We start from the raw sequence: 25746 nt of genomic DNA, 5'->3' as shown, positions 1-25746 counted from the left end.
TAAAATATTTTAATGGTTTTGAAAGAAGTCTTTCTAAACTATACCCATTTTATCCTGCTTTAGTTAAATAGACCACATTCATTACTGAACTTATTTTAACTCTTATATAATAAACTAGCTCACCTATTTGAACATTTTGAACATCACGTATTTTACTATGCTGTATTGACTTGTCTTACTGCAAAGCCTTTTGTCACTGTAGGATACAAAATCTCTTACCCTGTTGCATCTTCTGAATTTATTGATTTTAACTACAGTATGGTTCTACTCTTAGGGTTATTGCCAGCCAGTTACAGCTCTTTCTTTCATATTGTATATAATGTCCCTTTGATTCTTTAATATTTCTCATTCCTGCTAATTATTTTAGTGTTTTCTAGATTTGTTACTATTCCAGATAAATAAAGTTCTTTGCGTAGTGCTATATTTTCTGAGAATGTGGGCTGGAGCTGAAGAGTATTTATGTAACTCCTCTTTCCGGAAGCACTCGATTGGGCTTCCTTCCAGGAGAGTTGTTATTAATAATTATAATTACAATTTTTCTTGTTTAGAACTTTTTTTCCCCTCCAAATGAATTTTAGTTTCTCAGTATGTTTGCTTTTTATTGGCTTTTTGATTCTGTACTTTATCTTATTCTTGAGCATTTCCTGTTCAGTAAAAAATGTTTAACTCAATTCTTTGTATATTTTGAAAGGACCTAATTACCTAACCATCAACTCACTTTTTTGAAGAGAACCTTGACATGGCTCACTGATAGCAGGCACTGCTTGCTCCCTTCCTTCTGACTTTTGACTGTGGACCCTTACAAGTGTCTCTTCAGGCAAGCTTATGTTGCTTATCTTCCTAAGTAGTTGTAGCGGTAGGTTAAATGTTATTTTTCCCCCCTAATTTTAGCAATTATGTAATTGTGTGCCATCTCCTGTGTGAATATATAAATAAAACAGGACTTTATCTTCAAGGAGTTCTTAGTCTAGTGACAAGACCTCAGTGAACAGATGATATTACAATAACTGCTATAATGAAGGTGCTGTGGGAACCTATGGACAGGCCCCCATTCCAGAATGAGGGAAAGGGTAATTCAGGGAAAGGGTCCCTGAGGTGATATCTGAGCTGAGAGTTAAAAGATGCAGACCTAGCTAGGTAAAAAAAAAGGAGGAGAGGGGGTGTTTTGCCTTTGTTTGAAATGGAGGCTCAGAGAGGTATGACAGAGGTTAGTTTCTCAGAAAGACAGGACCATGTGTCTTCAGTATATAGTATATGAGAATGAAGCAACATATGCATTTCCTTTTTATGATTGGATCTAAATTGTTTCCCCCATCATTTTGATAATATTCTGCACTGATCAGACCATACATGAAATCTTTTTCACTTCTTATTAATAAGACAACCAGATTGCTAAGGGATCTGTAAACCAGCTCAAATGAGGAGTGAGCAGAATAAATTTTAACTGAAAGAGAGATGATCTGAGAAGTGAAAATGTTATTGCCACTACACAAAAATAAGTATGCTGCAATTAGAGGAATGGTATAAACCCCCTATTTTTGCATCATTGTAGCTAAATTTACCTAGCATTGTGTCTGTCACATAATAAATGCTCAGTAGATCTTTAAATAATTGAATAAATAATAAAATGCCTAGGGTAGGAACTGCCAGGAAAACAAGTTTAGGTTCAGTATTATTAAAAATTTTCTAGCTGAGCTACTCAACAATAAGGCAATATTTTCTTCAAATTGTGAGGTTCCCAAGAGCAAGCATTCAAGCAAATGCTGTGTGATCATCTATTAAGAATGTTACATGAAGGATTCCTACATTGGGTAGAGGACTGAATACAGAAGAATTGTTTTTCTTTTTACCCCCCCCCCTCCATTGACCTTTCTCACCTACCTTATTAAATGGTTTTTCGAAGCTGCTTTCTTAACTGGATGATGACACTATACGTTAAAAGGTTATTAAGTGTGGCTTGTCAAAATGAGTAGGTTGGCATAGAGTTGTTCATTTTCTTTCTTTTTTTTTTTTTTAAGATTTATTTTATTAATTCCCCCCCCCCCCCCGCCCCTTTCATCCCATTGTCTGCTCTCTGTGTTCATTTGCTGTGTGTTCTTCTGTGCCTGCTTGTATTCTCATTAGGCAGCTCCAGGAACTGATCCTGGGACCTTCCGGAGTGGGAGAAAGATGATTACTCTCTTGTGCCACTTTAACTCCCTCTTCTGCTACATCATTTTTTCTCCTCTGTGTCTCTTGTTGCATCATCTTGCTGTGCCAGCTCTCAGTGTCAGCTGCGTGGGGTGGCTTTCCCTGCCCTGGGCGGTCTTCCTACACAGGGCAGCACTCTTGCACAGGGTGGCATTCCTACGTGGGCCAGCTCACCACATGAGCCAGCTTGCCCTCACCAGGAGGCCCTGGGCATAGAACCCTGGACTCCCTATATGGTAGGTGGGAGCCCATTTGGTTGAGCTATATCCGTTTCCCTGTTCGTTTTCTTTAAATATGAAATTCTATTGCTCTGTTCACTGTATCATTTTCTTACCTCTAGCAGGGCTGACCTAAATTTTGTGAACCAAAGCTAATATAATTTATAATTTGGTTGGCTTCTTTTAAAGGAAATGAATAAAAAATTAGGTATGAAAGTGAATATTTATTTAGAATTAGAGAAGATCATAAGAAATACCATAAATATCACAAAATCTTTACAAATAACTTATTACTGTTATTACTAATTAACTTCCTGACACCTCTTCTATACTGTTTTTTCCCTACCAATTTGGTCATAAATACACTGATTGCCTTGTCATTTGACAACAATATTACATCTGTAGAGAGTATAAAAATATTTCAGGAATTTAAGGGCTAGTTCCAGGAAAGATGGCAGAATAAGAAGCACCAGTAAGACAGGAAAAACCTTGCAGAGTGCATTTGCTCTGGAAAATCCTCCGCATAGGAAGCTGTCATATCACTAGCTGGTTACAAAACCAAGGACAAGACATGCTAGAGAGTAAACCTCAGAGTTAAAATTTTAAAATATTGTTATGTATAATATGGGGAGCCAGTGTGGCTCAAGCATTTGTATGCCCACCTCCCACATGGGTGGTCCCGGGTTCAATTCCAGGTGCCTCCTAAAGAAGACAAAAGGTGAGCAAAAACAAGAAGGGAGCAGATGTGGCTCACGCAGTTGAGCACCTACCTCCCACATGAGGTCCTGGGTTCAGTTCCCAGTGCCTCCTAAAGAAAACAGACAACGAGCAGGAAAAAAAAACAACAAACAAAAACAACAAAACAGACGGCGCCATCTCAGGTCAGGGTTGAGAATGTACAATGTTCAACTAAAGAGTACAAGGCAGCAAAGAACAGGAAATGCTGGCCCATCCAAAGGAAGATGATAAAAATACAGAAAACACCAATGAAGAATACAAAAATGTGGACATATGGGGCAAAGCCTTTGAAAAATGATCTTAATAATTCTTAAGGAAATGAAGAAAATTACAAAGAAAGAACTACAGGATATCAGGAAAACAGTGATGAACAATATGAGAGTCTTAAGTAAAGAGACATAAATTTGGGGGGGGAGGGGGGGGGTGGGGGGGTGGGGTTGAATGGGACCTCACATATATATTTTTAATGTAATATTATTACAAAGTCAATAAAAAAAAAAAGAGACATAAATTTTTATAAGGAACCAAATAGAACTACAGGACTTGAACACTCAAAATAACTGAAGTGAAAAATGCCCAGGAGTATTTCAAGAGCAGATTGGAGCTAGCAGAAGAATCAGTGAATTTGAAGACAAGACACTTGAAATAAGTAAGGCTGAGGAGCAGAAAGAAAGAAGAAACATTAAAGGTAGAAGTAGCCTAAAGGCAGCTATGGTACACCATCAAGTATACACATATACTCAGTAGCAAAGTATGTGAATATGCACATCAAAGAAGCTCAGAGAACACCAAAGAGGATATTCATGAAGAATAATATATCCTGCCATGTATTGTTTACAATATCATATGCAAAGGACAGAGTTCTGAAGACTGCAAAAGAAAAGCAATGTGTTACATACAAGAGACTCCCAATAAGATTGAGTGCTGATTTCTCATCAGAAACCAAAATGGCAAGAATGCTGTAGGTTGCAGTAACCTAAAGTGCTGAAGGAAAACAGCTGCCAGCCAAGAATTTTATTTCCGGCAAAACTCTGTTTGAAAAATGAGAGGGAGACTAAGACATTCTCAGACAAATAAAAGTTAAGGGAGTACATTACCACTAGACCTCCTCTACAAGCAATGCTAAAAGGAGTTCTTCAGACTGAAATGAAAGGGACATTACATTAGACAGTGGTTGAAATAGCATAAAAAATAAAGATAAGAGGTAAAAGTAACTATTTGGGTAATTATAAATGCCAGTATTATTGTATTGTATTGTTTGGTATGTAAATCTACTTCCTACTTCCTATAGAAGCTAAAATGCAAATGCATTAAAAACTAATGTTAGGCGGTGGACTTGGCCCAGTGGTTAGGGCGTCCGTCTACCACATGGGAGGTCCGTGGTTCAAACCCTGGGCCTCCTTAACCCATGTGGAGCCGGCCCATGCGCAGTGCTGATGTGCACAAGGAGTGCTGTGCCATGCAGGGGTGTCCCCCGCAGAGGGGAGCCCCACACGCAAGGAGTGCACCCCGTAAGGAGAGCCGCCCAACACTAAAGAAAATGAAGCCTGCCCAGGAATGGTGCCGCACACATGGAGAGCTGACACAACAAGATGACGCAACAAAAAGAAACACAGATTCCCGTGCCGCTGACAACAACAGAAGCGGACAAAGAAGACAGCACAGCAAATAGACACAGAGAACAGACAACCGGGGTGGGGGAGAGGGGAGAGTAATAAATAAATGAATCTTAAAAAAAAAAAAACTAATGTTAAATCTAGGTTTTTGGATGTGCAATGTACAAAGATATAAGTAGTAATAAGTACAAAAAAAAATGATGGGGCAGCAGTGGGGTATAGGAAATGTTTATGTACATGCCATTGAAATTAAGTTGGTACCAAACAAAATATAATTAGTATATCTTTACAATGTTTAATTTTAACCCTATGGTAACCACAAAGAAAACCAATTTTAAAACATATATCCAGATAGAAATGAAAAGGCACTCAATATGGTGCAACACAAGAAAGCAAGTAACTATAAAAGTAGGCTTTAATAGATATGAGAGACAGAAAAGTATAAGACTTATATTATAAAGGCTAAATAGCAGAAGACTTTAAGTGGAAATGGATTAAAGTCTACAGGCAAAAGGCAGAAATCATACACAGAAAACTAAAACATGGCTAAAAGAAATTAGAGAAGTCCTAGGAAATGGAATGATATTCTGTGTGCATGGATTGGAAAACTAAATAGTGTTAAGATATCAATGGCGGCGGACTTGGCCCAGTGGTTAGGGCGTCCGTCTACCACGTGGAAGGTCCGTGGTTCAAACCCCAGGTCTCCTTGACCTGTGCGGAGCTGGCCCATGCTCAGTGCTGATACGCACAAGGAGCGCCGTGCCACGCAGAGGTGTCCCCCACGTAGGGAAGCCCCGCGCACGAGGAGTGTGCCCCATAAGGAGAGCCGCTCAGCGCGAAAGAAAGTGCAGCCTGCCCAAGAATGGCGCCGCACACATGGAGAGCTGACACAACAAGATGATGCAACGAAAAGAAACACAGGTTCCCATGCTACAGACAACCACAGAAGCAGACGAAGGCACAGCAAATAGACACAGAGAACAGACAACCGGGGTGGGGGGAAGGGGAGAGAAATAAATAAATAAATCTTAAAAAAAAAAAGACTTTTGTGTTATACAGTGTTTATACAATGGTTTAAACATTGTTTATACAATGTGTTATACAGTGGTTTCTTAGACTTTAACCCCAAAACACAAACAACAAAAGAAAAAAATAGAAATCAAAATAAAGTACTTTTGTTCCTCAAAGGTCTTCATTATGAATATGAAAAAAAAAAACATACGTAATAGGAGAAAATAGTTGGAAACTACATATCTAATAAAGGATTAATATTTAGTACATGTAAAGAAATCCTCCAATTTAATAACAAAAAGACAACCCACTTTAAAAATGGGTGAAAGACTTAATAGACGTCTCTCCAAAGAATTATAGAAAATGGCAGAAAAGCACATAAATAGATGCTCACCATCATTAGCTATCAGGGAAATGCAAATCAGAAACCACTCTGAGATACTATTTCACATCCATTAGGTTGACTACAAGTTGTGTTCTCTTTTTTAATTGTAAGTGTTGGTAAGGATATGGAGTTAATAGGAACGCTCATTCATTTCTTGTGGGATTATAAAATGCTGCAGCTGCTGCGTAAGACAGCTTGGTGGTTCCTCAGAAAACTAAGTATCGAAGTACCATATATGACCTGGCAATCCACTACTAGATATAAAAGAATTGAAAGGGTTTTGAACAGATATTTGCACACCAATGTTCATTGCCACATGTAAATTGTTAAAAGATGGAAGCAACCCAAGTGTACCATCAATTGATGAATATGGATAAAATGTGGTGTGTATATAATGGAATATTATACGGCTCTAAAAAGGAATGAAGGTTTGATATATGTCACAATATGTATAAACCTGGAAGATACCACAATGAGTGAAATAAGCTAGACACAAACAACACATATAGTACTATCTCACTGATTTGAAATAGCATAAGCAAACTAATAGATTCTGGAATACTGTTTACCATAGTATGGGCTGTGGAGAGGGAATGGGAAGTTAAGGCTTAAAATGTATAGGGTTCCTGTTTGGAGTGATGGAAATGTTTTGTTAATAGGTTGTAGTGATGATAACAACATTGTCAATACAGTTAACAGCACTAAAATATATGGGTGTGTATATAGATATAGATATAGATAGTATATATATTTATATTTTAAAGGGGGCAATGTTAGATTGTATAGGTGGTAACAATAAAAAATTTTAATATCCATGAAATTACACTACATAGTCAACCCTAAATTAAACTGAGTTTTTATTAATAGCACAAATATAAAAATATGCTATCATCAGTTATAACAGATGTTCCACACCAATGCAAGGTGTTCATGGTTGGGTGGTATATGGAAATCCTGTATTTTATGTATGATTGTTCTGTAAACCCACAACTTCTCTCTAAAAAAATTTTAAATGAAAATAAAAATAATTCCATCTTTCCTGTTGTACAAAGCTTGGCAAATATGGCCCATGAAGCAAAACCAGCCCATTTGTCAATAAGAAAAAAAATTTGTAAAGGAAGTACCAGGGATTGACCCTGGGACCTCATACATGGAAAGCAGGTGCTCAACTACTGAGCCATACCTGCTCCTCTATCAATAAAATTTTATTGGAACACTGCCACATCCAAATTGTTCATGACTGGTTTTCCTCACTACAGTAGAATTGAATTGTTGTGAAAGACACCCTATGGCCACTAAGCCCAGAATATTTACTGTCTGGTCCTTTACAGAAAAGGATCTCTGTTCTAGCAAGTTTATTATTGACTGTTGTGAAGTTGAAAGAAATTTTTGAAACTAATTACTGATAACAACACATCTCTAACTTCCTTCATGATATTTTTGCTCACAGAGTGCTTCTCTGGCCCCTCTCCTAGAAGTAATACATGATGCTTGGTCATAGTATGTCCCACCTTTAGTAGGAAACATGGGTAAACATTCATTTTAGAACCTTTTCCTTGGGGTCAAAGAAAAGGTCTGTGTGCAATCTCTGGTATGGTCCACCAGAGACAGGTTTTTGCAGGGGCCTGCACAAATGTAGAGATAGTGCATCCTTGATGGAAGCTAGAGAGCAGCCACCTCCCTTCCTCTTCTCCCCAGGACACATACTACCTCCTTGTGTCCCCAAAGAAGAACAAGCCAATCCTTTCAATGCACGCTTCCCATTAAGGGGCCCTGAAACTTAATTGACTTCATGATAAATCTAACTTCCCCAGGACATATATTTTACATCTCTTTGAAGCTATTCCTTTCATTAGATCATTTTTTTCTCTAGCACCAGAGATGCTCTTTATTTTCCTATCACCAACACCACCAACTACCCCTATCCCCTAGCAAAAAATAAGGTTAGAATCTTAAATGAGGGGCAGTAGCAGAATAAAATTATATTAAGATTTTACAGTAGAATAATTTGATAGGTTAGGACATAAAATATGACAAATTAGGAATTGGGATGAATCAATGAGTAGTGTATGGTGAATATAAAATGAGTAGCTGATTAGGTAATTCTTCCAGCCCCGACTGATATGTGATCTTTTGCAAATAAATTGAACTCTGTAAAATGAGGGCATTGGATTACATGCTTGATAAAATTTATGGTAGAATGGTATCAGGTGGTATTTGTCTCTATATTCAGAAACACCTAATTCCCACCAGTGACAACAGTCCCCAGCTTTCCACCTTCTCATCCCAAACTGTTCCTTAATACCTGGAGAAATAGTAGCAGAATAAAACAATGTTCCCTTGTTATTAGGCCTTGGGTCTCAGTGGTAATTTGAAACTTGGGTAAACTGAGTTGGGAATCTTAGGGGACTTCCTTCCCACCCTCATTCCCTGAAAGCCCAAACCCATATTTCAGGTTTTACCATAATCCCAATTTACTTGCAAGGGAGAGATGGGAGAGTAAAGGATGAAATGGGAGAGGAAAGAGAAGAAAAACTCCTTTTATGCAGTTCCACTTAAACTACAGGGGAAAGGCAGAAGAGAGCAAGCCACACCTATTTACTAACCTTTTAGCACAGTGTCCTCACCCTTTTGCAAGCTTGCAGAAATGGCAGTCTGTAATGAGATAAGTATGCATCTCACCTTTATGTGTATATGACTATCTGAGTATGATTATTCTTAGAGTAGAAAATTGAGGATAGAATAAACTTCGTTATTTGTAGTTTTAACATCTCTATTTTGACTGTTTGCAGCTAATGCCTGTGCCACATAGTAATTTTTAATTTCCTAGAAGTATGAATCTAAATCACAGGTACTACATGAGGTTGGAATGTGGCTATGAGTGACTTGGTAAACCTAGTCTACTCCTCAGCACACTTTTTAGTATGGCTTTTATATATATGTAATTTTTTAAATGGTTCCAAAAAGGAAAATACATTCATGAAGAAAGTAGGGTCTCAAGCTTTTATGATTTGTAGATACAAATAGAAAATTTTGATAACTTGTAATTCAAAACAGATGTCCAGTATAAATGGAATGAAGGGCGAAGCGGACATGGCTCAACTGATAGTCTGCCTACCATATGGAGGGTCCGGGGTTTGATACCCAGGGCTTCCTGACCCATGTGGTAAGCTGGCCCACATGCAGTGCTGCCACACCAAGGAGTGCCATGCCACACAAGGGCACCCCTGTGTAAGGTGCCCCAAGTGCAAGGAGTGTGCCCCGCAAGGAGAGCCGCCCTGTGTGAAAAAAGCGCAGCCTGCCCAGGAATGGTGCCACACACTTGGATAGCTGACACAGCAAGATGACGCAACAAAAAAAGAGATGCCTCCTGACAATGCAAGCAGACACAGAAGAACACACAGCAAATGGACTCAGAGAGCAGACAATGGGGGGAAAGGGGAGAGAAATAAAATAAATCTTTAAATAAATAAGTAAATGGAACGAAGAGGCTAGAACTATCTAATACAGGTCATATTCTTTTTAGTATATTAAAACAGTTCCCTATATCTGTTACATATTGCTGCAAACAAATCACCTCAAAACTTAGTGATTTATGGCAGTACCAATTTATTGTTTCTTACTATTCCATGGGTTGACTGGGTGCTTGGTCTGTGGGGTTCACCTAGGCTTACTCATGCAATTGCATTCAACTGGCAGGTCTAACAGGAAGTGGCCTCAGCAAAAAGAGGTATGATGGCTTGGGCCTCTGGACACGCAGTCTTTCATCCCAGCTTTTAGGACACTTTCAGGAGGGCAAGCCCCAACATGCAAGTATTTTTCAGGTTTCTGCTTGTATTACAATTGTCAATGTCCTTAGGCAAAGCAAGTCACATGGTCAACCCCTTAGTCAGTGGCAGGAGGAGAATATACAGTATACCACTCTACCACATCTCCAGTTAAGGTTTCCAAACTATCTATAGCTATTTATTCCTCTAAACCACAGTTAGTTTTGATGTTACTTTAATATTAAATCTGTAACTTCATTCCATGCCACTCTTCCCTTTCTTATCCTCTACCCAACAGTTTTCAAAATTCCCCTATTGGGGAGCTGACGTGACTTAGTGGTTGAGGCCTGCCCTCCCACATAGGAGGTCCTAGATTCAATCCCCCACCCTGGTACTTCCAAAAAAAAAAAAATTTTTTTTTTTTTTTTAAACAAAACAATACTCCCCTACCACCTTTCAATAGTAGGATTTTTGCTGATGTGTCTACCTAGATTGTTCTTTCCTCCCCACTTCCTCCGACCTCTGCTTACCTGCTTCATCCCTTTTCAGTCTTCCCAGGAAAATGTCACTTTAAGGAAGCTTTCTCACTCTAGTTAGGTTTTACATTCTTTCTCTTTAGAGTAGCTGCAATAATTATTAATATCTCTCTCCCATTAGACTGCATGTTTCATGTGAACTATGTTTAAGTCATTTTTCCACCCCCACTTCCATTCCTGCCTCCACCCCCATCTATCTCAGTCCCTTGTATATAGTAGGTACTTAATTTAACATTTGTTGAATGAATATGGCTAGTATAGTAGTCTTCTGAAAGAACTTCTAAGGCCTAAAAAGATTATTGGGCTTGGTCTTTTGAAAGAGCAGCTATTCCGGCTTCATTTTTCTTCACTGTGGGGATTCTACCTACCAATTTTGTAGTCCTCCACTCCTCCAACTTTGCTTTGTAAAATATTAACTAATTTTTGTAGAGTCTTCTGTCCTTGCTGTGTTCTTAAACCTATACCTTTTGTTCTCTCTTTTTCTGGTTAGTTCTTATTGTAGAAATTATCAGGTGATAAAACCCACATGTCAAAAGTGAATTATTTGTTTCCTTTTCCTAGATAATGTTTACTGATACTCATCACTCAGCAGTAGCTTTTTCACTGCCAGGGGTGTTTTTATTTTTTTAAACTGCTGGTTTCTATATTGGGTTTTTGAGGTTGCAGTATAACTGAGATGAGATGAGTTGAGATGTTATATTTTAATTATTTGGAAAACTGCTCACTGAGCAGTCACAGTGTAATTACAAGAAATTGAACCAGCTTTTTTGTCCTTCATTCCTTTTCTTAGCGTTTATAATGTATGGATTAAAATGTCATATTTGGGGTAAAATTGGTTATTTCACGTGACTATATCATCAGAGCATCTAGGAACATATTTATAGCTTGGGTCTTTTATAATGAGAAAATTTAGGATAGTTTTTTTTTTCAGGTTAGTTTTTAGGAACTTGAAGCCAAATGCACACACACACATAACCTACACACATACATCAAAAAGCTGGAATGTTTTAACTTAATTACATTGTATATTTGTTGGCTTCTGAAAATAGTTGTAGACAATTATTCACTATTGAGTCATCGTAGTACTTGCTGTAGGCAGTTGACTGCTAACAGTAAGGCTCCACAAAGTCCTGGTATTTTCCAGCCTTTCCCCCTTTTATTAGCTAGTTCTGTAATCAAATTAACACCGATTTTCCTGATCTAAAATTCTTATTGTGACCTATTACATAATGTGACTATCTGAAAATATGAAAGGAATTTAAACTATAGAAGTGCTGAATGTGGTTTAAGTCTTATTTAGGATGAAGCTCCTTTTAATGAAGTTGGTGTAAGTGTTGGGGGAGTTGGAGGAAGTAGCAGTTTTCTTAATTTTGGGTCAGTGTGGCAGTGGCTCATTATTTGGAAGTAGCAGTGACTTTTTTAAGAGAGCCACCTATTTAAGATTCTCATGGTTGTGGGAGGGGGCTGAGAGTCCTGTTGAACCATTTGTGCTTTTTCAAAGTTTTTATTTTGAAATAATTTCATACTAGAAAATAAAATATATAAAAAATTCCTAGATTTCCTTCTTCCAGTTTTGCCATATGTTAACATTGTACCCTAGTTCTCTATTTATATGTAATGTGCATTTTGTTTTTTACTGAATCATTTGAGAGTATATTGCAGAAATGATGATGCCCTTTATCAATACTTGAGGGTGCATCTCCTAAAATGACCTTAGTCATTCTCTTGTTTGTTATTATAGTATCAATATCATAATCAGAATATGTCATTTAATTTAACAAACAGTTTTTACTAGAGGTCAGTGAAAATGTAGGTGAATGAAAGTATAGGCTTGCAAAAACTATTTTAGGTTCTTAAGGGAATTAAAGTCTCATGGGTAAGAAATCAATACACAGAGTATTATTCTATTTTAGAATAAGGTCATATGTGACAAAGTTACTCAGATACACAGAAATATACTCTAGAAATACAAAGAAAAAGCAGATAGTCATTTCAACCTAGGGAATCAAGAAAATGCCTACTGGAACAGAATCAACCCAAGCGAGCTCTTGTGCCTTGCTGAAGGACAATGGGAGGGAATTTATATCCCAAAATATATCTCCCAGCTTCTTTCTGCCCTTGATAATGAAAGTTCTGAGGATGAATATTTTACTACAATATTTTACTACTGAAGTATTAGGAATGCGTCAAATACCACAGGTTCTATTTCAATAAAAATCAATATAGTATTTTAATTTTAATTAAAAAAAATTTAACCTTAACATTAGTAGGCTAATAGAAGATTTCCTAAGCAATTGTCCTTAGGTTGTTTTTTGATGATATATTTTTTTTCTTTTTTCTTTTTTTTTCATTTTAGAAGATACCTAGGAATTGAACCCAGGACCTTGTATGTGGAAAGGAGGCACTCAACCACTGAACTACAGCTGCTCCCCAATAAGAGTTGTTTTTTCCTTTTGTTTGTTTGGTTTTTAGGAGGTACCAGGAATCAAACCCAGGACTTTGTATATGGGAAGGGGACACTCAACCACTGAGCTACATCTGCTCCCCAATAAGAGTTGTTTTTACTTTTGTTCGTTTAGTTTTTAGGAGGTGCCAGAGATCGAACTTACAACTTGGTGTATGGGAAGCAGGCACTCAACCATTTGAGCTACCTCTGTCCCCAATAATATATTCTTGATTATGAAAAGCAAGAAGTAGTAGAGTAGATTAGCTGTAATTACCTTAATGGAATGGAAGGAATGTTTTTTAAAACTTAATTAAACTGCTGTCAATCTATAGTTTGACTTTCCCTGTTTTTATTTTGTCTAGCATTTATATTAACATTATGTGTGTAAGCTATTCTTGCATTCTTGGATTTCCTAAAGTTATTCAAGTACTTATAAATTATCTAATTATCAAGTAGTAAATTCTCTATATGTTTTATGCATATAAATTAAATCTAAATCAAGAATTATAAGTTGCTGTGGTATGTAATTTTCAGACTTTGCCAGTTTGAGGTAAGGAATGAATATACGTATTTAGACTAATAAGATTATAGCAAGTTTTTGAAAATCTAGGTACTAAAAATTGCTTATGATTACTTGGGTTTTCTTTAGTATTGAAATATTTTAAATCCTTTTAGAATAAGGTTTATAATGACATGCCTGTGTGGAACATTATAATTTCAATAATTAGTTTTAAATTTATATAAACGTATGTGAAGTTTTAGGTTTTTGTTTTTAGTTCACATGTCCGTCCATGTTTTACAGCATTAATATTTGGTCCTTTGGGAAGGATATTTCCATAGAGGAACATCAGACTATTAAATGACACATTTTTCTTCTAAAAACTATTACTTCTTGTTTTCTGGTTAAAATGTAAACTAAGGAGATTTTCAGATATTTTTCTTGGTGTGTTGTTTCCAAATTGCTTTTTTTGAACTGTATCTTAATAAGGCCATACTAAAAGGGCTGTGACTTATATGAATTTTCCTTAGAAAACAAATTTTCTCATCTTATATTTGAATTCTTCAGCCTTGTCTTTAATACTTTTCAATGATATATGTCAGACCATTTTTTATGATGTTTTCAGTGCTGTAGCTGTAGGGATAAGGAGCCTCTGGGACTATTGTCCTGAGCTTGTGTATTTGAAGAACAACACACATTTTGAGCAAGCAAAATATATACTTCTTCAATCTTGTTTTTTAAATTTGATATCCTACTATACAAATTTTTTATGTTTCTAAGTTAATTTCATAATTCATAATCACTCTTCCTGTGGAAATTATCTTGTTGTTTTGTATCCTGGTGATGAATAGTTATGACCATGTGTCAAATTCAAAATAAATTTGGTCTGCAAAAGTTAAAACCATAACATTAAACATTGTTATCTGGGAATGTCTTTAGGAACTTTTGATCTCTAATAATATACTGATCTTACATGGATGACTTTGGTTTTATTATAAACAATTTGTGCATGTAATTCTTCGGAATCTTCTTACTGGGGGAGGGCAGTCCCCAGACACAGTTAAATGGACCCAAAAGAATTTATCTCCAAATATTAATATAATCTATTTTCTTTTCCTTTGCCCAATATTCCATTGAACTGAATTATTAATCATCCCTTATTTTTGGTTATTGCTATTCCTATTATAGGAAAGCCCGTAATTACTAACATTTATTTTAAAATGATGGTTTATATATATTTTTTTATGTTTATATTAAAATAAAACTTTTTGTTGCCTTCTAAATTATTACCTTAATCCTTAGTTTGGGAATGAGATTACTGGGTCAGTAAACATGGTTAATATTTTCAGAGGATTTGTGGGTGTTCTTCTAATACCACAACATGTATGTATCACTGTTAATAGAAACCAAGGTTGAATATTTACATTACAGATTTTAATATGAAAGAAATATAATTTAGAATTAAATGGAGGTTTTCCATTGTTTTAGGATACAGTCGTAAAAGAGGTGGCAATATAGTATACTGGAATGTCCTAATGCTCTAAAGCATCCATTATGTGTAATAAATTACCTTCTTTCCAATGCATCTGAAAGGATACATGTTAAGTATTACCCCTGGGAGAACTGAGATTGTAGTAACTCAAATTGTTTTCCATATCCTCATTAATGCTTTCAAGCTGTGTGGCACTTAAATCTTTTTTTCTGTCAATTTCACCATCTTTTTTAAAAAAAGAGATATTATGCTGTATCTTCTAGGATGATATATTTAAAGTATATAGTGCTACAAATAGTAACTGTAAATCTTGCTTTCAAGTTTGTCTTAGTACCTGTATGGTAAAGTGCTTAAAACTGATTTCTAGAAGTCAGCTCTGCTAATACTACTACATAATTGCTTAAATGTACTTTGTTGTGAAATGATATATATAATACAGACAGTAAGATCTGGAGTTACAAAATGCCTTGAAGGGAATCTTAGTCAGCTCTGCCATTTAGCTCTGATATTGGGTATGTTACTTATTCTCCTTAGCCTTGGGTTTCTTAAGAATAAAATGAGGTTATAATGGTACTAAAAATTACATGAGATTATATGTAAAAGTGCTTATTAACACATTTCCTAACACATTCTAAGTATCAATAATAAATTTAGCTTTCAACGAATTATTGTTACTATGATTGTATTATTACTGTGTAAAAAATTACTTCAAATCATAGTGGCTTAGAATAACAAAGTTTATTAAGTCTTTCTGTGGATCAGGAGTTTGGGAGCAGCCTAGTTGACAGCTCTGGTTTGGTATCTCTTGAGGTTGCACTAATAATGTCAGCAGGGACTGTGGTCATCTGAAGGCTTGACTAGGAATGGAGGATCCACTTGCAAGGTGGCTCATTAGTGCCAGTTGCTGGTAGGAGACCTCACTTCCTAGCCTTGTGAACCTCTTTACAGGACTGCTTGAGTGTTCTCATGACATGACAGCCAGCTTTCCCCAGAACAAGTGATCTAGGAGAGAGCAAGACAGAAGCAGTGTCTCCATGGCCTGGCCTGCGAAGTCACCCTTATTTCTCCCATGCCTCTGATTTAAATCAAATTTGCCGTGCCAGAACTGACTTTTGGGATATTAAATGATATTGCTTGAAAAATTCAAGATAATCACAATAAACTGTCAATTTATTTAATCATGGTTTAATTACATTTAATAAGTTGAGATAAAAATTACTTGAACTCATTTGTTTTTTTTTCAACCAGTGCATCTCAAATTAATGTGCATAGATGTCACTTGGGGATATCATTAAAAATGTAGATTCTTGTTCAATATTTCTCCAGTGAGGCCCTAGATTTTGCCTTTCTAACAAGCTCTTGGGAGATGCCAGTGCTGCTATTTCATAGACCAGGCCTTGAGCATCAGGACTTTAAACCTCTTTATCCTTTATACCTTTTATAATTTGGGCTATTTCTTTAGGATAGATTCCTTGAAAATGGAATTCAGGGTTAAGTGATTGATATTAATGTTTTAATGTATTTGCTTTATATATTAACACATTCTTTTCCAAAAAGATTGTATTAATTTTACTCCTATCGAACTCTAAGCTAAAAACAAATTCCATTTTTTTCACTATACAGAGGACCTAGTACTGCTTGCTATCCCATTTGGCTCTGCCAGTAACCCATGAAGCTAGAATGATCATTCTTACATTACCAATGAAATGAGCAGCTGATAATTTGATTTTCCCCCACACAGCTATGCTTCCTTCAAAGTCCCTTATAGAAGGCTAATGATAGTTACATTGGATCCATCATTTGTGATGGCTTGCTGAATGCCAGGCAAAATGCAAGACATCTTACTAATATTTTCATATAAACCTCACAATTCTGAGGCAGATTGTGCTGTCCCATTTTACTTATGAGGAAACTTGAGTTTTCACTGGTCACTTAGCAGATGGCAGAAACAGCCTGAATTACTTCATTTTATGAGCATACCCATATCTTCATGTATTGTGCTAACAGGTTTCTAAGCTGGTCAATAAATGAAGTTAAAAGAAGGCCTTAGAAAAGGCTGTTCCCGCCACTACCTTCCCTTGTTCCTGCCAGTCTCTTTGATAGATCTAAAACTTGTGGTTTCAGTAACGTACTTTTTCCTTTCACCTGTCCTTTCTCCCTTCTTCCCACTTTCAACGAACCCAGTTGTCTAGGTAAGAAAGCTTGGCTTCTCCAGTTGGTTCTAGTTCTTCAACCCCACATTAGGGGCAGAATGCTGTCATTTTAGGTTGCACAAAGATGACTTGTTATCAGTGTTGCTGTTTCAATTCTGGAAGTGGTACCTATTTCAGCAGCCACTGTTTTTTCCTAATGTCCATATCATTATAGTATGTAGATAAAAACATCTAGGTTTCTAGCATTTGCTATTTATTTGTATCCTTAATTTCTGGTGCTGATAAGAAATTTTATTCTTTATATTTTTGTTTTCTTGAACATTTTAATTAAAAGCTGGGAGAGAAGTTTTCGAGGGCTTTTGTATATTTTTATTTCTTACTGTGATTTATTAAAGAAAAACCCAAATGTACTCTACCCTTTTAAAATTAACTTAACTTTAAAATAGCCCTCAGTGTTTCAGTCTTCATATTTTCAAAATGCTACTTTGAGATTTGAATTCAGAGAATTACTATAATAATGACAATAATTATGGTAATGACAGCTACCGTTTATTGGGCATGGTCTCTGACACTCCTAAGCATATTACCTGTTGTTTTGTTTTATTTTATTTTATTTTTAAAATATTTCTTTAAAACTTCTCTTTCATCAGGTGCTATTTTTTTAAAATATAGTTTGCCCTACCTGAGCTCTTAACCTTTATATTTGCTTATGTTATAAATCAGCAGTAAATTAGTATATTAGTTCCTGTCCTGATGTATCATTATTCAATTTCTGGATTGAAAAGAAGATGAAATATAATTTTGTACCCTCTGCTAAATTTACTCTTGAGGCTGACAAAAATTTTGACCTTTTTGTCACAATCTTAAAAAGGAGGCCTGCATGTTTTGGTAGTTTGGGATGCAGTGTTGTCTCTAGGACTTGTAAGAATAATTATGTCTGTTTTTTAAGTATTTCCTCTTAAAAATAAACTAATGTATATCTTGTAGTTTTCCTCTGGAGTTTCGATTGTATTATTTTGAATCTAATGGCATAAATTTTATAATTTTCAGACTATGTCTTCAGCAGTGGTACAGTTATATGCAGCAGATCGGAACTGTATGTGGTCAAAGAAGTGCAGTGGTGTTGCTTGTCTTGTTAAGGACAATCCACAAAGATCTTATTTTTTAAGAATATTTGACATCAAGGTGGGTTTTATTTTTCTTTCCCTTTAAACTATAGGTGATCAGGTTTTCTGCCCCGTTTATAATTTAATATGTTTATTTTCTTTAAAACTGTGTTATGTAATATTTAAACTGTACTTAAATTAGCATTAGAAGGCAGAAGTTTTGTTTTAGATATTTAATTAAGTATAGACATTGTGACCAAATGGGAACATGTCACAAAACAGAGCATGAATAGCTCTCTATTCTATATTTCCACAGTCATGTATCATTAAAGCTATTTTTAATTATGCCTTTGGCTCTTAGGCTTTCCTCATATTGTCTCCTTTTCTGATATACTCCTTTATTCTACCCTGTCCATTATAGTGTACATAGTCCTTTCAGGGAACACAAAGTATATTTTAGCTTGATATGTACTGTAGTTTACATCAGCTCAGGTTTAAAGCATTATACAATATAATAATGTATTTGTTACCCATTTTTCTTTATGTTATTTCTCAGAAGTCAGATTTTTACAGCTCTAGATCCCTCACTCTCAATTATAAATTACTGTCTTAGTTTAGATGCCCTTTGTCAGAGATTTATCTCTTTATAGTTACCATAAAAGTAATTATTTTGCTGAAGTGATGTCTCCATTATTTCTTTTAAAACCTTTCCATATTTAAGCCATACTTAAATATGGTGATAAATATCATTGAATTATACTTGGAAAAACAAAACAGACCAAAAATCAAAAACTCTCATTGAACTTTTGATCCATACTTACTGTCTGACTATAATCAAACTTTTTTATGTCTTTGGACCTTAGCTTCTTTAGTTATAAAATGGGATTACCATCTAGGTCTGTTGCACACTATTTCCCTGAGATTAAAATAGAAGGTTTAAGTACCGTACTTTGAAATGAATTTAAAATCCATTTCTTAACCCCATGATAGATTTGACATACTCCTGTTACTAATGGTGATGTACTGTGGCAGTGATTCTGGGGGATGGGGAACACACAGTTTGAAAGAGATCTCTAAGTGCTTTGATCCCTTTCTCATCAACAGTCAGAATCACTGTTTAGAAATGGAATACACATATAACTCCATTGAGGAAAAAAAGAATTCTGTTACAGTGGTCATAATGTGTGTACCTAGTATTTTTTAAATATTTTTAAATCGTGGTCTACGTAGAACTTTGCATTTCAGAATGGGGTTATGATTGTGTTTCTTCAACCACTTATTTCCATTTGCTGATGCAAAATACCAGAAATCGGTTGGTTTTATAAAGGGTATTTAATGGAGTAGGAGCTTACAGATACCAGACCATAAAGCATAAGTTACTTCCCTCACCAAAGTCTTTTTCCATGTGTTGGAGCAAGATGGCCGCTGACATCTGCAAGGGTTCAGGTTTCCTGGGTTCCTCCCTTCCTCAGCGTTCTTTTTCCTGGGCTCAGGGTTTCTCTCTTCCTGGGGCTTGCTTCTTTTTCCTCTGTGAACTTACTTCCTGGGGCTCTAGCTTAAGGCTTCAGCATCAAACTCCATCATCAAAACTCCAACATCAAAAACCCTCTAATTTTGTCCTTTGCCATGTCTTTTACCCGCCACAGGGTTAGGAACTCAGTGCCCTCCTGGCACAAGAGGTTTACATAATTACTTTATGAGGTAAACCTATGAATCCAATATAATCTAATATGTCCAGAGGAGAAGATCAGTTTATAAACATAATCTAATGTTTCTTTTTGGAATTCATCAATAATATCAAGCTGCTACAGTAACCATTGCTGAACACTCACAATTAGCCACCTTAAATATGAAAGTTAAATGTGTTTTTTATACCACATCCCACAGATAGAGCAACCATTCATGGCTGTCTTATCCATTGTTTACCCCTGTGAGCTTTAATCATCAATCTTTTTCTGCAGCATGGTTGATTCTACTTATTTTCGTGTTTAATTTGGAGGCCATCCTGCAAAAATTAGAAATTCCAAAATTGTTAATTTACCATATAGCACATCTACAGAATTGAGGGAAAGAGCATGAAATGTTCCAGATGTTCCTATAATATTTGATAGCATATAATCTAAATATTGCTGCTGGGATTATGCATTGGTAATCAGTGCATTCAAATGTATCCTATTCCTTCTATGTAGTACTGATGATCTAGTAATTTCTAGTTATATATTTGACCAAATAACTGTATTTGGGAACGACTGACTAATGAGGTTATATCTTAATTTACTAAATTAAACTCACTTGATATGTGGGATTACACCTTTATCCAGTATTTACAGTTTTGTTAAGAAGTTACAGATTAAATTGTTATGTTACTTACATGTAATACATACATATTATATGTGTATATGAAAGCTATTGTTAATATAAACAATTCCCTTAAGCTCTAGAGTCATCTGCTTTGCTTCATTCCTAGTGATTATCTTTTCAGTAACTTAATTTTTACTTTTTTCTAGGATGGCAAACTATTGTGGGAACAAGAGCTATACAATAACTTTGTATATAATAGTCCTAGAGGATATTTTCATACATTTGCTGGAGATGTAAGTCATGTTTTCTTTATTGCCCTATTCAAAGTAATTACTTTTACATATGTCTGTGATGTGTGTAGGTACTGTATAAAATAAAAATAATTATTTTACTCTTAAAAGCTTATTTAGTGCTCACTTCTGCAGCACCTATATTGGAATGATACAGAGAAGATTAGCATGGCCCCTGCACAAGGATGACATACAAATTCATGAAACGTTACATATTTTTTTAGAGAGATGGAAATGAAATAACAGATATATATTGCAGAGGAAGTTTAGGGAGGTTGAGAGGTGAATATTAAGGAGTACAGTTATTTGGGTTTTTAAAAATTATTATTATTACTATTGATATTGGAATAATGAAAATGCTGTAATGGTGATTGTATTGATGAATGCACAACTATATGATTATACCATATACCACTGATTATGCATATTGGATAGATTGTTTTACTAATATATATCAATAAAGCTGATTGAAATTTTTTTAAAAATCTGATTCATAGGTATAATAGCTAAATAAGAAGAGATGGCTAAGATTTTAAGGGCAAGGAAAAGGGTTTCAAAGAATAATAAAAATGTAATTTGCTGTGGTAGAAAAGAAATCACATTTTCATTCAATCTGCATCTTAACTGTTTTTATTCCCTTTAAGCCTTAGTTTCCTTACCTATAAAAGTGAAGACTTAAATGTTCAGTAATCTATTGTAACTTTTAAATATTACAATCACTCAAATTATCTTGTGGAAGAATAGTTCATGACCTAGGAGGGTGCTAAAGTACAGTAAATGTGGCTGAGAGGATGGAAGAGCAGTGGGGACAGAATAAAAATTTAATTGTATATGCTTGGAAAAATGGTGGAAGGATTTCTATACCAATTGCTCATAGGAATTATCTGAGTGATTAGGGGTGATTTTAATTTCTTTTTTTGAATTATTTGCATTTCCTAAATTTTCTACAAGGAATAAAAAAGAAGGTTGAACTAGATGATACATATCCCAACTCTTCTGAGGAAATTTTTTTTTCAATTGTTTTTTCACATTTTTCATGATGGAATATAAATTTGTGTATATATGTGCATTAAATACCATAATAAGTAATGTCATTGTTTCTACATTTTTAGTAATTTACTTGAATTAAGGTTATGATTTAAATACTACCTATAATTGAGCTGTGAAATAAAAACATTAGCTAATAAAGATAGAGTTGACCTGTTTGGGCCAACTTTTCCATTGTTTGTCTTTTGTAGTCCAGATTATTTTCAGAGCCCTACTGAAAGTTCAAATTCAATTAACTTTTTATTTTTGCTTAATGTGAAGTATTCAATTTAATATGTGGTTTTCTACTATGATAGGTGACTGTTTTAATGGTATTCTTTTACTTTACTTCTCTGTGCTTTTTTGCCTTCTTAGGTTTAAATTAATCAAGGCACAAACTAATTTCTTAACTGCTAGTAAACTCAACCTTTCCTGCCTCTGGAAAGTACTTCTATTGGTCATTATCTTTTTCTTTATATAAAGGTAAATCTGTATATCTTGTTGTTTACTCTTAATGAAAATATTTCAGACTTGTCAAGTTGCTCTTAATTTTGCCAATGAAGAAGAAGCAAAAAAATTCCGAAAAGCAGTTACAGACCTGTTGGGCCGGCGGCAAAGGAAATCTGGTAACTTTTTTTTAAGTATTAAAATTTTATCTGTCAAATTAAGTTCCCAGACCAAATCTGGCCCACCACTATTTTTGTAAGTAAAGTTTTACTGACACATAGCTACTCTCATTTGCTTATTTAGTATCTGTGGCTGCTTTCTTGCCACACCACTGTTGAGTAGTTGAGACTATATGGCCGATATAGTCTAAAACATTTACTGTCTGACCCTTTACAGAAAGTTAGCTAATCTCTAACTTAAATCTTTTTATCAAGAACTAATTTTTTCAGATTTTCTGAAGGACTCATCCCTGTAACTTTTTTTGTGTTGATAAATCTTCATTTCTACTGACTTTATACTTTGTGAACAGAGACTTCTTGGCAAGTCTAGAAGCCGATGAGCAGAGTTGCTGACAAGATCCATATTACTGCCTTGTCTTTGTATTTTATCCCTTTCGTTGTACATCATAGAAGTGTAAAAAACTTAGTCTAGTGCATAAGATGATTCCAGTACATATAAAGTAATTCGAGACTGGTAATGGATTGTATAGTGTTTTAAATTTATTGGAGTAGAAGTATTATTTGGCAAAAGTATACTGGGCCATCCTATTATTTATTGGGAGAAGAGTGATTAGGAAACGTGAACCTCCTTCAAAATCAAGCAGATTCAGGCAGATCAGTTTTAGGAAAGATGGCATTTAGAAGTTGAGAGCAGCAAATAGATCCCCTTAAAACTAACCATGTGCTTGAAAAGTCTTCTGTATTTCCAAGGGGTACATGTTACTCCAGTTTGAAGATCACTGTATTCAAGGATATGCTTTACCAATGAAAGGGAATAAGGCAAGGGAAAGGAAGACAATTAGATTCAGGTCACAGGAGTTTAAAGGCATACATTTCATTTTAAACAACTTTGTCATTTCAGTGGGTTTCTAAGAAAGTGATGGGTAAATATAAAAATGAAATGAATTGTTGCTTCAACGTTGCCATCTTAATATATTTCACTTGTAGTGAGTGAGGAGGAAAATTATTAAAGCCAAATGATTTTTTGTTATGTCTTTTGAGACCAAGAACATTTGTTACTTGATTCCATGCTAGGAAAGCATTTAATGCTATGGTATTGAAACCACAATTTTAGGAATGGTTATAGTTTCGGGCCTTTCTTTACCTTAGACCAATGGGGTCCAACTTTTCAAGCAACAAATAGTCTCTTTTCTTTTCCTCACAATGGTTATTTAATATTGGGAGCCATCTATCGTGTACTCTACATACTTTCACTTTTTTAGTCTAGGCAGTCCCCATTTCTTGAAACATTCCTTACATGATCTCGTTTATAGATGTATTATCCTGAATACTGTGCTCTGACTCATCAAAATATGGTATCTAGAATTGAAGACATTATTCTAAATATAGCCTAACTAGTACTGTGATACCATAACTTCCCTTGATTTGATTAAATACTGTTTTGTAAATGTTTCTAGCAAATGTCTTATATTGATAGGTTCCGTTCTGCTTTTTTCAGCCAAGTATCACTTTTTTTTTTTTCATGTGAATTGCTCTCAAGCCAGGATAGAATAATAGACCTCAGTAATTGCTTCTTTGAACTTAACCTCTGAACTTTATATTTATCTCAAGTTTATTTTCATATTTCTGCCAGCCACCAATTTAAGAAATATTTCCTCTGAATACAGAGAGAGCAACAGCACTTTAGAATCTTAAGGATTGGCGTTCATTCACATAGTTGGAAATTACTTACATCAAATGTTTCAGAAAGTTACTTCGTTAGATCACCAAATGGAGTAATACATTTACATTTCCCATTGCTAGGATTTTATAACATATCCCCCAATTAAATCTTGCTGATTTTAGATTGTTATTTATAAAATTATTTTGTTAAGTAGATTATTTATATGTATTTTTCTTAAAATTTCAGAAAGTTTTATATTAGAAAATATGTGGAAATTATATTTCTTTAAAAATTTTCAAACGTTCTTAAAGCCAAATTAGTGTCTTGCTTTGAAAAAACCTGGTATGTAAGAATGTGAATGCAAAGAGTTGATAGAAATGCTTCTGATTTTCTCTCCTACCTACCTGATTGTAGCTTTTTAGTATTTTTTTTTGGTCTTTCCCAAAGCTCAGTCTTTCTGGGTATTCTCATTCCCTTTATGCTTTCATTAAGTCTCATAGCTTTAACTACTACCTGTTGCTGATGACTCTCATTGTTTTATCATTACCGTTGACCTCTCACTCAGCCTTCAGACTGTCAAAATAACCTTTACATTTAACATGACCTAACAGAACATTTGATCCATGTCTCTCACCCTCAAGACCATGTCCTCACAATCTTGTTCCTGTTTGTCTTCTATCTTTTCTATCTGAGTAAATGGCATTTATTCTACCTAGTCATTCTGGCTTACTTTGTCCCTTGTTAAATCCTATCAGTGAGTCTGTCAGCTCTACCTTCAGAAATATGTCTTGAATCTTTCTATTTATCACCCCCTTCAGTGCTACCACCCTAATTCAAGCCACCATCATCTGTCATCTAGATACTGGCATAGCTCTTTAACTAATCTCCTTGCTTCCACTTAAGCCACCCTGCTCTCTCTTTTCCACACAGTAGCCAGCATAAACTTGTAAAAACATAGATCATGTCACTTGCCCTGTTCAAAACCCTGTAAGAGCTTTCTGTCATACCTTGACTAAAAACTATCGTATTATGAATAAAATCTATTATCTCTTGCTCTCTCCTTCTGACTTATCTTCTTCTGCTCTTCCTCTTGTTCCAGTCTAGACTTACTGATGTTCCTTCATGCTGTTCCCTCCTAAGGACCTTTGTATATATTGTTCCCTCTCTCACTTCATTCAGATGTCTGCTCAAATATCACTCTGAGATACCTTCTTTAACCACCTGTATATCCACTTAGAATAAGACAGAATTAAATTAAGTTCTGAAAATTATTTTTATGTTGATGTTATGCATATCTAATAACATCCTTTTATTTTCTAACAGAGAAAAGACGAGACCCCCCAAATGGTAAGCTCTTTAATAGTTATTGGTCAAAATGATTTTAGATTATTGTTTAATCCTTGTAGAAACATGTACCATACATTAATACTTAATTGCCATTATCATATACTATAGTTACTTTTAAATATTGAATGGCAGATGAGACTTAGAAAATGTATTGTCTGTCATTTTTTTCTAGGATGAAAGAAGAATAATAGGGTGAAGAAAAATATTTATATCTTAATTCTATAGCTATAATAGACTGAGTTGAGAAACTATACAAATTAGTCTTAAAATCATCCTTAAGGCAGAAAAATTTTGTCTGACACATTTGTTACTTTCTTAAGATTTATCTTTTTCCCA

At 35.1% G+C, this 25746-nt stretch overlaps 1 protein-coding gene and 1 pseudogene across 2 annotated transcripts in view; both read left to right on the top strand.

Moving 5' to 3' along the window:
• Positions 1–25746, top strand: part of WASL (WASP like actin nucleation promoting factor) — a 70768-nt gene that overhangs the window by 15628 nt on the left and 29394 nt on the right. For both annotated transcript variants that reach the window (XM_058297308.2, XM_058297307.2), the window contains exons 2-5: positions 18102–18236; positions 20665–20751; positions 22304–22400; positions 25387–25410. In XM_058297308.2, the coding sequence (XP_058153291.1) occupies positions 18102–18236; positions 20665–20751; positions 22304–22400; positions 25387–25410 (343 nt within the window). The remainder of the gene's footprint in view (positions 1–18101; positions 18237–20664; positions 20752–22303; positions 22401–25386; positions 25411–25746) is intronic.
• LOC111760491 (U6 spliceosomal RNA) lies at positions 20868–20968 on the top strand (annotated as a pseudogene).

This window comes from Dasypus novemcinctus, chromosome 5 (assembly GCF_030445035.2).
Source record: "Dasypus novemcinctus isolate mDasNov1 chromosome 5, mDasNov1.1.hap2, whole genome shotgun sequence".
Taxonomy (NCBI): Eukaryota; Metazoa; Chordata; class Mammalia; order Cingulata; family Dasypodidae; genus Dasypus; species Dasypus novemcinctus.
Note: the sequence above shows the minus strand (reverse complement) of the source record. Positions and strands in the feature narration are given on the sequence as shown.